Source organism: Bos javanicus, chromosome 1 (genome assembly GCF_032452875.1).
Source record: "Bos javanicus breed banteng chromosome 1, ARS-OSU_banteng_1.0, whole genome shotgun sequence".
Classification (NCBI taxonomy): Eukaryota; Metazoa; Chordata; class Mammalia; order Artiodactyla; family Bovidae; genus Bos; species Bos javanicus.
In genome coordinates this window covers 7,536,927-7,549,704 of record NC_083868.1, presented here as the reverse complement: position 1 = coordinate 7,549,704, position 12,778 = coordinate 7,536,927, and the positions used below count along the sequence as shown (strand labels likewise).

General features: G+C 36.6%; 1 protein-coding gene across 4 annotated transcripts in view; it reads right to left on the bottom strand.

Annotated features, from left to right (window-relative positions):
- The window catches only part of LTN1 (listerin E3 ubiquitin protein ligase 1), a 59,122-nt gene that overhangs the window by 19,934 nt on the left and 26,410 nt on the right, over positions 1–12,778 (bottom strand). For all 4 annotated transcript variants that reach the window (XM_061422504.1, XM_061422682.1, XM_061422592.1 and 1 more), the window contains 7 exons: positions 12,416–12,602; positions 10,648–10,807; positions 9,584–9,688; positions 5,855–5,997; positions 1,512–1,647; positions 1,177–1,321; positions 42–255 (listed from right to left, as the gene is read on the bottom strand). In XM_061422504.1, coding sequence (XP_061278488.1) covers positions 42–255; positions 1,177–1,321; positions 1,512–1,647; positions 5,855–5,997; positions 9,584–9,688; positions 10,648–10,807; positions 12,416–12,602 — 1,090 coding nt within the window. The remainder of the gene's footprint in view (positions 1–41; positions 256–1,176; positions 1,322–1,511; positions 1,648–5,854; positions 5,998–9,583; positions 9,689–10,647; positions 10,808–12,415; positions 12,603–12,778) is intronic.

Below are 12,778 nucleotides of genomic sequence, written 5' to 3'. Positions count from 1 at the left end.
TACTTTCAATGACTCTCACTACTACTCCCTTTTTCACTTGCCTGTAGCAGTCACCAAAAGAGGTAAAAGCAAACTGTGGATGCCAGGAGAAAAAAATTCTTTCCATTCACTGATTAGATTTACAGGAAGGCTGCCAGTGGTGACCAGAGTTGTAGAATCAAAAAACGCGCTGAGTTCACAGGCCAAATCACAGCTGACATAGGCAAACAGTTGTACAAGTGGAACAGAATACAGTGCCTGATTCTCATTTGTTGTCTGAGGAAACAAAAATTAAATAGGTAAGCAGACCTCCTGTAGAATACTACAAGTCAAGGCAATAAAGAGAAGTCCCTTTCATTTCTCTAAATTTGAAAATAAGAAACAGTTTGAATGTATAGTCTCAGGAGACATTTATATATCAAAATAACTTATTTTCAGAATTAACTGTTAGGAATTAGAATTAACCCACTTATTGTGAACTGTTCTTTTTTATTTCTGCAACCATGAAGGAAAATAATATCAATTACCATTTACCAAGTTAAATACATTAAAAGCACATTTATAATCTTCTCAGGAGCCCTATTAATTGGGCATTATTAAGTTATTTTAAAATGAGGGAACTGAGGCTCAATTAGGTAAGCTTTAATACCCTAAGCCACACAGTAAACAGCAGGCAGAGTAGAGCTTCAGACCAATTCAACACTGACTGACTTGCTGCAAGACTTGCTACCTAATACCCATAGGTATTACACAGCTGGTTGCTTGGGGTCATAAAAAGAACTCTAATTCCCTCTGAATTTGTTTAATCAATTATTAAATACTAGTGCCAGACTGCACTAGTCTGGCAATAATGAAACAGCACACTGTAAGAATAGAAGCAAAAGACCAAAAACCTTGTCATGAAAAGATAAAACCTTAAAGGACTATGCTACAAATATTACATTAAAATGAGCTAACGGAGAGACCATTTTAAAAGCAGTTAGCAGAATGGCTGCTGAATGATATCAGCAAACATTAAACCTCAATCATTTTACTGATCTGTCAAGCAGCAGTCGGCAAGGAATATATCTATAAAGAGTTCAAATGTTTGCAAAGGAGCTAACTACAATCATTACTTAAAGAGGATGAGAAAATACTTCTGGCACACAGATATGCACAAAAACCCAACATCAGTGATGATGCAGAAGGTTAATTTACCTCCAACCAAGCCAACATGGAACACATGATGAAGTCCCATTCGCTCTCTGCCAAAGGAGATGAGCAGTATTTCAGAAACAGGGAAAGGAAACGGATTATTTCTATATTTACAGCCAGTATCTCTGGACTTACTTCTGACAGATTACTGTGATAAAGACAAAAATAAAACATTGATGAATTATACAGACATTCAATGAGAAAAATTTAAATCTTATATACTTATAACAGACTGACTTAAATGCCTACCATCCTATTACTCTATGAAACAGTGACTGTAAGATACATAATCTGAGACCACATCATACACAGAGGGAAAAATATAAAGTATTACCTACCAACTGAAAAGGAAAATATCTTCGTGATCTTTTTTCCACGTTATCAGAACTTTTAATAGACCATGTAATAGCTCTCCATCATCTACGCTTTTGGTCTGCAGACAAGAATTGAAAATGGCAAGATGTCCAAAACCTCCTACAGCAAAATTAAAACATTTTTAAATTGTATTGCTACTATAAAAAAAGAAAGCCTATGCTGAGATAGGTTAAAAACTTTCTTCAAAAGTGTCCAGGGTGATGATTCTAAAATTAGGGCTTATAAGAAAGAGTCAACAAATGAGCCTATGAACTCTATAGGCAGGGACCTGCCAACATACTCAGCACCCAGCACAGAGAAGAAGTGTGGCAGGGCAGGCAGAGGGGAGCAAGTGAATGACACTATGCATTAAACCAGCCTATGCCATTATTTTCTTTGTTTCCTTACGGATAGGACATATTCAGCATACCCACCTCTCAAAAAACAGACAAATCTCTAGCTAGAGCACAAAGTTAAATAAAGTTGGAAAATAGAGCATACTGTTTTATAATTCATACGTTCACTCAGTAAGCATCTATGTTGGGAAAGCTCCTGTGGGTTCCCTACTCTTTAGACTCCCTGATTCCTCCTTATTCTTCAATTCTCAGCTTAAATACTGCCTCCACTCTGAAATTCCCAAGTACATAAAGTACGCCCCTCCTCATTCCTCTAGTATCACTTGTTTGTTGCCTTTACAGCACTAATGTTTGTTATTATCTCATCAGGAAGTAAGCTCCATGAAAGCAGGAACCTTGTCAGTTTTACTCATCGCTGTATATGGCCCCCTAACACAGTGCCCGAGATACATTTATTTTGACTGACTAAATAAAGAACGAATAAATGAATGCATACAAGGTACACTGCTAGACAGACACTAGGGAGAAAGCTGGACAAAATCCAGTCCCTGAAGGGTCTTATTCAGCAGTACTGGCAGACTTAAAAACAAATTAGAATAATATGGACAAAAACTGAGAACCCAGAGCAGGAAACTACACTAAGTTAGAAAAGGCTTCCCAAAGTTGGTGTGTGAACGGGGATTTATCAAAAGATGAAAGTCTGCAAGACTAGAAAAGGGATGCTCCAAGGAGTGCTAAGGCACAAAGCTGTAAGAAAGTATGGACTGATCAAAATTCATGACACTTTAGCATGGTCAGGGTCCAGAGTGGAAGCAAAAGAGGTGAAACTGGAAAAACTGGTTGCAATAAGATTTTAAAACATCTTACAGGCCAAACTAAGGACTTAGGTTTTTATCCTGTAGGCAAAAGAGAACCAACAAAGAAAGCAAAAATTAATTAATTAGTAACAATTTAGTCTTCCTTTAAAGGCAGAGGAAGAATTTTTTTTAAATCTTCCTTACAAAATATCAATAGAAGAGGCTTCAAGTTTAATCAGAAACAACTCATGTTCTAATAACTGAAAAGTATTCGTTAGCTAATTCTGCTTCATCACTTGGGCTAGAAGAGAAAAACCGATTGTAAAACCTTAAAAAACACTCCTCTTCCTGGGCCTCCGCACACCTGGGTACCTTGTGACCTGTGTGAACACAGGCCTATCTTCAGCCACCCTTCAGCTGTAACCTGTGCTGGAGATACCACCTGCTCTCCCATTAGGTAATCCTCTCTTCCATGAACAATCCGTTCAACTGCATCCCTTTCCTGCAAATCCCATTCCAAGCCCACAGTTTAACTATGCAAGTGAACTCAACAGTAAAACTTAATGCCACAAAAATTTATTTTGGTATCATACTATCAAGGCAATTGTTTCACTGTGTTTGCTAATGGCATATTCTTCTTCCACTATCTCAAACTTTCACTACCTTTCTTAAAAAACACAATCCCATTGCCACTCATCAGACAACCTAAAGAGACATGATGCCATGAAGTTCCCAATCCCTTCTACCCTCTCTGTATCTACATCTGCATCCGCCCAACAGCTCTCCTTATCTAAGCTCCACTTATACATGGTTGATATCTTCTTTTTTCCCTTTATTTTATGTCCCATTGGACTACAGTTGATTAACAATGTTGTGTGAGTTTCGGGTGTACAGCAAAGTGCTTTAGTTATACATGTTACATATGTCTATTCTTTTTCACATCCTTTTCCCTTCTAGGTTGCTACGTAATACTGAGCAGAGTCCCCTGTGCTATACAGTAGGTCCTTGATGGTTATCCATTTTACATACAGTGGTGTGTTTATGTCAGCCCCAAACTCTCTTCCTCCCCACCTTTCCCCCTGGTAGCCATAAGTTTGCTCTCTAAATCTGTTTCTGTCATGGTGATTTTTTCTAACTGCTCTCGATCCAATCCTACACACCCTCCTCTCTCTTCTTCTCAGTGGGAACTACCATACATTATTCTGTCTTCTATTCCTCTCTCCCCCTTTGACTCTGTATTCATATCCAGCTTTCACTTCTTTCCACTTCCCCTCCTTTTTTTTTTTTTTTCAAATTTTATTTGTGGCTGTGCTGGGTCTTCATTTGGCACAGGCTTTTCTCTAGTTGCGGCGACTGAAGGCTTCTAATTGCTGTGTGTAGGCTTCTCAGTGGGTTGGCTCCTCTTGTTGTGGAGCAGGGGCTCTAGGGCACGCAAGCTTCAGCAGTTGCAGCTCCCGGCTCGAGAGCACAGGCTCAACAGCTGTGGCGCATGGCCTTAGTTGCTCCGCAGCATGTGGGATCTTCCGGGATCAGGGATTGAACCCGTGTCTCCTGCATTGGCAGGCGGATTCTTTACCACTGAGCCACCAGGGAAGCCCCCTATGTCCCTTTCTACCAAACCCTTAAGAACAGACTATCTGGCCCTACTTTTTCACCACTGTTCATTCCACATTTCAGTCTCTAATTTCATCTGGGCCGTGGCATTTAACAGGTGATGAATATTACCTAAACTCTTGCTTCCTTTTTTTTTAACCTTCAGTCCTTATTCTCAAGTGTCCCTTTACCAACATACCCCTTAAATCTACATACTGGTGTTCCGTTGATGTTCTTTTCACGCTTCACTCTCCTCAACAAGCTCATCTTCATTTACAGATTATACTACCACCTACCTGGCATGGACTCTGAAAGCAGTATTTTCATCTAGCCAACAGCCTACTGCTTACTGACAATCCCCATTTGAGTACTTATTCCATAGCCACCTTAATCATAATCTCATGCGTCCAAACCTTAACATCAGCTCCCTGTACACTCCTTCACCACCCTGCGTCCAGCCCTGAAGTCTCCTGGCAGGGTTTCCTATAAGGCCTCACGGTACTCCCATCTGCGCAATCCAGAAACATAACCACAGAACCCCAGCAAGTCTACTTCCTACCTCTCTCAATTCCATCTCCACTCTTCCATCTGTGCCTTGACTCAAGAGCTCTTATCTCTCATTTTGATTATTTGAATGGCTCTCTATCTATATAGTCTTCTACCCCTAATTTCTCTCTTCTCCCATATGCACTCTTCACACAGCTGTCAAGATAATCTTTCTAATGTGAATATGATAGTCTGAATACTTTCCTACCTAATTTGGGCCAACAGTTCCTTACCTCCTATCGCTTAAAGTCCAAACTCCTTAACTGACAAAATGAGGCCTTTATGATCTGTGCCCTACCATTCTCAAGATCCATACTCTTGTGCACCCTAATACTCTTTGTCCCAACTTTCTACCTTAAATCCAACCAAAATGAAGCTACCTGCACTCTTCTAGTTTCTGTGAACCTGGAATGTCTTTCTCTAACTCTAAGGAAAAGTACCTTTTACCACTACTAAAATATTTCTTTTTGTGAAATAGCCACTGCTATCTCAAAGCAAAGTGGAAAATCCTTTTCTGCACTTCTGCACATAAGATAAATTTTTGCTATATCAGTTATCATATAACTTTACATCTATCTTCTTCTCTACAAAAGAGACTGCCACATAGTCAGGGCTCAATAAGTGCTTGTTAAATTAGCAAGTAAAGGAACTAACAAGAGTACAGAATGTCCGAAAAGTTTAAAACACAACAAAAGCTGTTTCCTCTTTTGCTTTTGTAAGTTGACTCATCGGTTGACTAGGGGGAAATGACGTATAGCTAAGAAGAGCTACACAGGGTACAGAAATGATTAGAGGGTACCTGTGGTTATACACCTTCCCTTAGGCTGCAGCATTTCGATACTGCAAAGTAACAGTCACTCTCCAATGAACGACACTTACCCTATTGAGTCAACTTGTTATGTAGCAAGAATATTAACTAGGAAAAAAATAAGCTATAATTTATCTCTGTCAGATTTGGATTTAGATGTTAAGAAACACTTCTTTCATCTCAAGCAATAATTAAATTAATGAAATATTTATTACCAAGTAACTAACCATTAATATGGCAAACATCTTCCTTGGTCCAGGCCAAAAGGGCAGGTATACACTGAGCAATGAATTCTTTCTTGTCTTCTTTTGACAAAAATGGACAGAGACTTTGAATAGTATGCATATTGCCTTCTGTTAGTGGAAAAAAACTGTTTAAAGAGGGGAAAAAAAAGGTGTGAATTATATTTATCCTAAATATTTAGTTATTTCAGAAAATTCCTCTTATTCATACAATTTAAAAAGACTAAAATTTCCACTATATAAAATAACTGAGTAGAAAAAGAATAAAAGAAACTATGAAAGAGGTTGACACTTGCTGATTCTGTTTGATGAAACTGTGGACAATTATTTTTTTCTGCTTCTCTTTCTCACGTTTCTGATTTTCAAAAAATAAGCATATATATCTTTCCCCAAAGATGATTTTTTATAATTATACAAACAGTACATGCTTATGCTGTCATTAAGAGCCAACTGATTCAATTTAAAGAGGACCAGTTACATATTGCTCATATGAAATGATACTCATATATATGCATATATATACTTGGGTTTTATGTATCTAAATTTTATATTACCTGATACTTATATACTTTCTAGACCACTTTACAGCAGAACATATAGGTACAAAGTATTCTATTTTAAAACTACGTATCTAAATAAAAAACAAAACCAAAATATTTCATACAATCATAATTTAACTATTTTTCTATTAGTGAACATTTAGGATTTTTCCATCAAATTTTTGCTCTTACAAATAACACTATAATAACTGTCCTTGAACAAGTACTATTCTGTATATGTGCAAACACCTCTTTAGGCTAGATTCCTGGAAGTAGAACTTCAAAATCAAAGGATCTGCATGTATTATATTTTGATAATCTCAAGTTTTTCTTCAAAGAAGAATAAATTCACATTTTCACCAAAAATGTACAAGTTTGACTTTTCTGCTGCACACCTAATAATCCTTTTTAATTCCTGGCAATAAGGTAGATAAACTATATACTCCTTTGTATTTGTCATTATTAACAAAGCAAATCCTTTCCTATTCCACATTTCATAAATGAATTACCTTTGACTATTTCATCTATGAATTACCTGTTCAAGTCCTTGACACATTCTTCAGTTTGACTAATTTAATTACTAGAAGCTATTTATATTATGAACATTAATTCTTTTTAATTAACAAGTATTTTCCTCTATTTTTCCACCTATCCTTTATACTGTATTTTTATCATACAGAAATTTTCTTTTTTAACTGTGGCAAAATATGTAAAATTATGTAAAATTTACCATACTATTTTAATTAAAAAAAAAATTTTTTTTGGTCATGCTGTGCAGCATGAGGGATCAGTTCCCTGACCAGGGGTAGAACACATGCCTCCTGCATTGGAAGCATGGAGTCTTAACCACTGGACCATCAGGGAAGTCCCCCAGATTAACTATTTTTAAGTCTATAGTTCAATGATGTTAAGTTCATTCACACTGTTGTGCAACCAACCTCCAGAACTTTTTCATTTTACAAAACTGAAACTCTGTCCATTAAATAAGAACTCCCCATCTTCTTTCCATTCAGTCCCTGACAACCACCATTTGACTTTCCGTCTCTATGAATATGCCTAAATACCTCATATAAGTGGAATCACACAGTATTTGTCTTTTCGTGACTGCTTTATTTCACTTAGCATAATGTCCTCAAGGTTCACCCACATTTCAGTATGTCAAAATTTCCTTCCTTTTTAAGGCAGAATAATACTTCATTATAACGCATACATTTTTGTTTATCCATTCATCTGTTGATGGACACAAAGGTTTTTGTTTTACAAAGTCAGGTACCTACTATTTCTTCTATGGATTCTGGATTTGTGCTATGCTTAAGATCTTCCCTGTGCCAAGGCTATACAGTTTCTTATTTTCCCAAAAACTTTTATAAGATTTAATTTTCATCTGGACCTTACTTTAATGTATAATGTAAGGGAGTGGGTCTCACTTTTTTTTTCAAACATAGGTCCAATTTTCCTATCTCATTCATCTGAAAGACCACCTGTATCAAAAACTAAATTTTCATTTATGCGTGCATTGGTTTTTGGACTCCATACTTTGATCCAAGGATACATTTATTCACCAATTTCATACTGCTTAATCACTGCATTGGTAGGGCAAGTCCTTTTCACTTTTCTCTTTCATAAATTTCCTAGCTATTCTTGAGCATTTTTTCCTTTAAATGCATACCATGTTTAGAAGACTTTGTGAAGTTTTTCAAAAATTGCTGCTGAAATTTTGACTAACATTACACTGAAATTAGATACAACAATTTTTACAATTTATCTTCCCACTTTGTTTTGTGATCTTTATTTAAGTTTTACAATTGTAATTTTTCATTAAATTTATTTCTAAATATTTACAGTTTTGTTGTCAATGTAAAAAGAATCTCTTTTTTCCTATGGCATTTTTAAATTGATTATAACTGGTGAATAAGAAAGATACTGACTTTTGTATGTCAAGTATATATCCATCTCACTTGTAATTAGTTCCAGCAGTTCTTTAGTTAATTCCCTATGACTCATGTAAACAGGAAAAATTTTTAATTATGCTGAATATCAAAAGATCATATGCTGTATGACTCCATTTATATAACATTCCTAAAATGGTAAAAATTATAGAAAGAATAGATTACTGGTTGCCAGAGAGGAAGAGAATGGCAGGAGGGCAGGTGGCTGTGGCAAGAAAGGGTACCACAAGGGATCTTTATGATACAACTATTCTGTGTCTTGGAATGTGGTGGTAACACGTGTGTGCTCTGATCTACAGAGCACACACGTGGGTGCAAGTTAACCCAGTCAATGAACTATATCAATGTCATTTCTTGGTTGTGAAATTGCATGAAAGTTATTCAAAATGGCACCATTTGGAAGAAACTAAGTGAAAGGTACACAGAATCTCTTTGTGTTTCTTATAATTGCATGTAAACCTATAATCCACATTAACTGAACTCAAAACAGTAAATTTCAAAAAGTTAAGACTTAAAAATCAAAATTTAGCTTACAATTTTACTGTGCCAGAACATATATATATATATATATATATATATACACACACACACGTATATGTATATATATACATACACACACACACACATGTATAAACATATATATAGTTTCCAAATTCTTTTTGATAAATCTGTAAATTCAAAATGCCTCTTGGTAAATTTCAGGTAAGTGTTTAATCTGAATGCTCAACTTCTCTAATATAATCAACTCTAGTAAATCTCTAGTATGTCCAACCTCACTATTTCTTTGCCTTAGGAATATATTTATTGTCTTTTTAGAATTCACTTCAGTGGGATGATCGTTCTTTTGAAGAGTAAGTAACTTTCCTTATCACTTCCCTTTAGCTAAATAAAGGGATAGAAGGATGTTAGAGAGAGGGGAAAAGATTCTACCCGATAGATTTCTGAGTAAAAGAGAATAAGCTATCAAATGCTAATTATTTAAAGCACATATTAAATTCTTCAACAAAATGTTTTAAGGTTAAAAACACCTATTAAAAAAGTATGGGTCCTCAACCTAAAATGATTGGAACTGTTTTATACTCTTTAAGTCTCATATTTTTTCATTTAATTTCCTCATGTCCTAAAATTTGTTTTCCTGATTCATTACACACTGTTTGTTAGTCAAGGGTTGGCAGAGTGACCAATCATAATAAATTTCAAAGTAAAAGTATTTAAAATAAAAATACCCTTCTTTTCTCCTATAATGCTGTTTTACTTCATCAGATGAAACACTTCGGGAAAGGATCAACTTAGCAATAATAAGAGACCAAAGGGTGCCGTTTTTCCTGGATCTAAAAAAGAAAACAAACATTCTGTTTTGAAAGTATACTTAATGTTTTGACACAGTTGCTTACCTGGAGTCCTTTTACAGAACTAAATAAAACACCTTGTCAGGGTATCAATTCACACAGTACTTTTGCACGTAAATAACTGCCGTTACCAAAAGGACTGGCAACTTAGGCTTCTGAAACTCCTTTACTGAGCTCTCACCAAGGCAATCCCAAAGCCCCTTCATCCCAAAAGGGGAAAGGACCTTAAGGATTAAGCTGGAGCATCAGAAGCTGCAGCCGGAAAGAGGACAGAGAAGACCCAGAGGAGACCAAGGATTGCTGAAGCTGAGGAACCAAGGAGGGCATTAACATCCACTGAGGAAAGTTCTGCGAGTCAAGTAAGTGCAGGGGGACTGGAGAGGAAGACCTGTTCAGTCTGAGGCCTCTGATACTGCAAAGCATACGAAAAATACTACAGGCAAATGTAAAACTCTTCAGGAGAAAGCAGTTCAACAGGATAATTTCAACCAACTAAACATCAGACCACTATAACCTCTACGACAATTCTTCATACCTATTTCCTCATCGAGGGGCAAGGGTTTTGTGGTTATGATATTAAGCCAAACCTGCAGGAAATAACATACAAGATAAAAGGCTAAATTTTACCTTGGAAATTTTAAGTGGAAGGATGGGTCACATATGACAAATTAAAACAACTTCTACAGGACTCTCTCTCTTTCACTGTCATCTGCCCCTTGCATCATATTCATGGATTTAATAACACAGGCAAAGTACAAATATCTCCCAGAGGAAGAAATCAAGTACTTAGTACCCATGAAGTATTTATCATTAACAATTGGGATTAATTTACAACAACCCTCTGATTCAAAGATTAGCATGAAGTGGGCTTACATTTTACAGACACAAAACCATAAACTAGCAAAATACTCATGAAATAAAAATTGAAAAGAGGTTCCCACCTGTCAAATAACAGCTGCAGAAGGCCGGAAGTATTACCAAGTCCACGTAAGTTATCATACGTGATATTCATTTTCTGAAGCATTTCACAAAATCCAGTTAGGAAAACAGGTGGATTGTCTAATTCTTCATACCACTGCAATGAATAGAGCAGTTCTGCAACTAACAGAATGGACAGCACATTATCGGGTGCACTTTGTGAACGGCACTTCCAGTTCCCCTCACTTGTCTCCTGTTCTCTAACACCGCTGTGCCCACCAATTCTAAAATATCCATGAACTGATTTCCAGCTCCTTGATATACAATTATAATGAAAACTGACCGTATCGGATACAAAACACCACTCCTCTCCCAAATCTTACTTGGTCCCTTTTCTGACGAGTTAAGAAAGTGACAGGAACCGAAGTTATCAGAGATGCTACAAGAATCTTCCTACTGTTTTTGCCACAAATGGTAAGAAGCTGCATCCAGGATAAACAACTACAGGACCCAAGACATGAGAAGTTCAAGTCAATGCATTAAGGAAGAGAGCATGACGCAGCACACAGGGAAGGGCCTCGGTGACAGGCCAGTCTGGATTCAGAAAAGCTGCATACACTGTTATCAACCAGGATACGATAAATCTACCTCAGGGGACTGCTGCGAGAATGACTGAGTCTCACGAAATCTGGCCATACCACAGGTTCTTAATACATAATCAGTCACAACTCTCCAGGTATGGATTTTGGAGTCGAGAGACTTGAAACCTGGTTCAAAATCTAACCCCATCCCTTGAAAGCTCCAGATTAAGAAAAACAACAAAAATTATTACCCTAATTCCCAGTGTTGTTTTTGGACAAATTCACTGAGTAAACAGCAGGCTAAGCTCCTTGACCTTAACTGCAGGTGGAGCTGGCTCACCATAAAAGGTGTTTCCAGCTTTCTTTCATAGGCATATATTCTCTTCTGCTAGCAACCATACTCCACTGAGGGCTTACAACCAAGCCTGACACAGGAATTATTCAAGTCCTCCACCTTTCAAATTATTTTGTACAGGTCACATGGCTACCTACAATGCTATACCATTTCCTAGAATGGGGGGGATTTTCCAAATCCTTTTGAAATTCAACATCTGAATGACCACTTGCTGGGGAAAAAATTATAGCCCTATACAAAAGGACTGATCCAAAAATTAACTGAAAAAAAATTAACTGAAAATTCAGAATCCCTGATGAAACACAAGACTTGTTTAACCATTTTCCTCAGGGTTATGTGCTACAGGGTCTGCTTTTATTGATGTCATGCCAGCTAAAGTAACTGCGGAGGTGGTTTACTCGCTCAGTCATGTCCGACTCTTTGCAACCCCATGGGCTGCAGCCTGCCAGGCTCCTCTGTCCATGGGATTTTCCAGGAAGAATACTGGAGTGAGTTGCCATTTCCTTCTCTAGGGGATCTTCCCCACCCACAGATCGAACCTGGGTCTCCCATATTGCAGGCAGATTCTGTACCGACTGAGCCACCAAATTCTGCTCTACTGATAACAACACTATAGCAAGATTTTTTGGTATGAGTCTATCTGATTTGCAATTTAACATTCATCTCTTGAAAGGCCTCAATTTCTCATCACTAAAATAATTAAAAGGAGCTGAAGATTTTTCATTCTTTAAAAATTTAAAGTATAATCAAAATTATTTCAAAATTTTAATTAATTTTAATTAAATTCAAGATTTTAATTAATTTTAACTTATTCAAGACTTACATGTATTTATCTGAATGTTCATATATACTTACTTATTTTGTCAAGTTCATTATTTTCTAGGACTGTTTCCTTTTTCAGTGCAACTACTATCATTTTACTCAATAATGCTGAAGTACACAAATGGCTGGGAAGTTTCTTTGTATCTTGCTCTTTAAAATCTGTTTTGAAACCCTCATAATTCAAACTCAATCTTCCTTCTAAAAGAGGCCTATGCAACCACTGTAAAAAAAAAAAAAAAAACACCTTAAATTATATACAAAATCATTCAACAGTCTAAATTATTTACTACCTACACAATTAAGGCAGGGAACAACGATGAAGTTAGTAGACTATCTTCAAAATGTTCTTAGAATAATTTCAAAAAGGAAGCTATTGCTAGTTTACTAGTAAAAGCA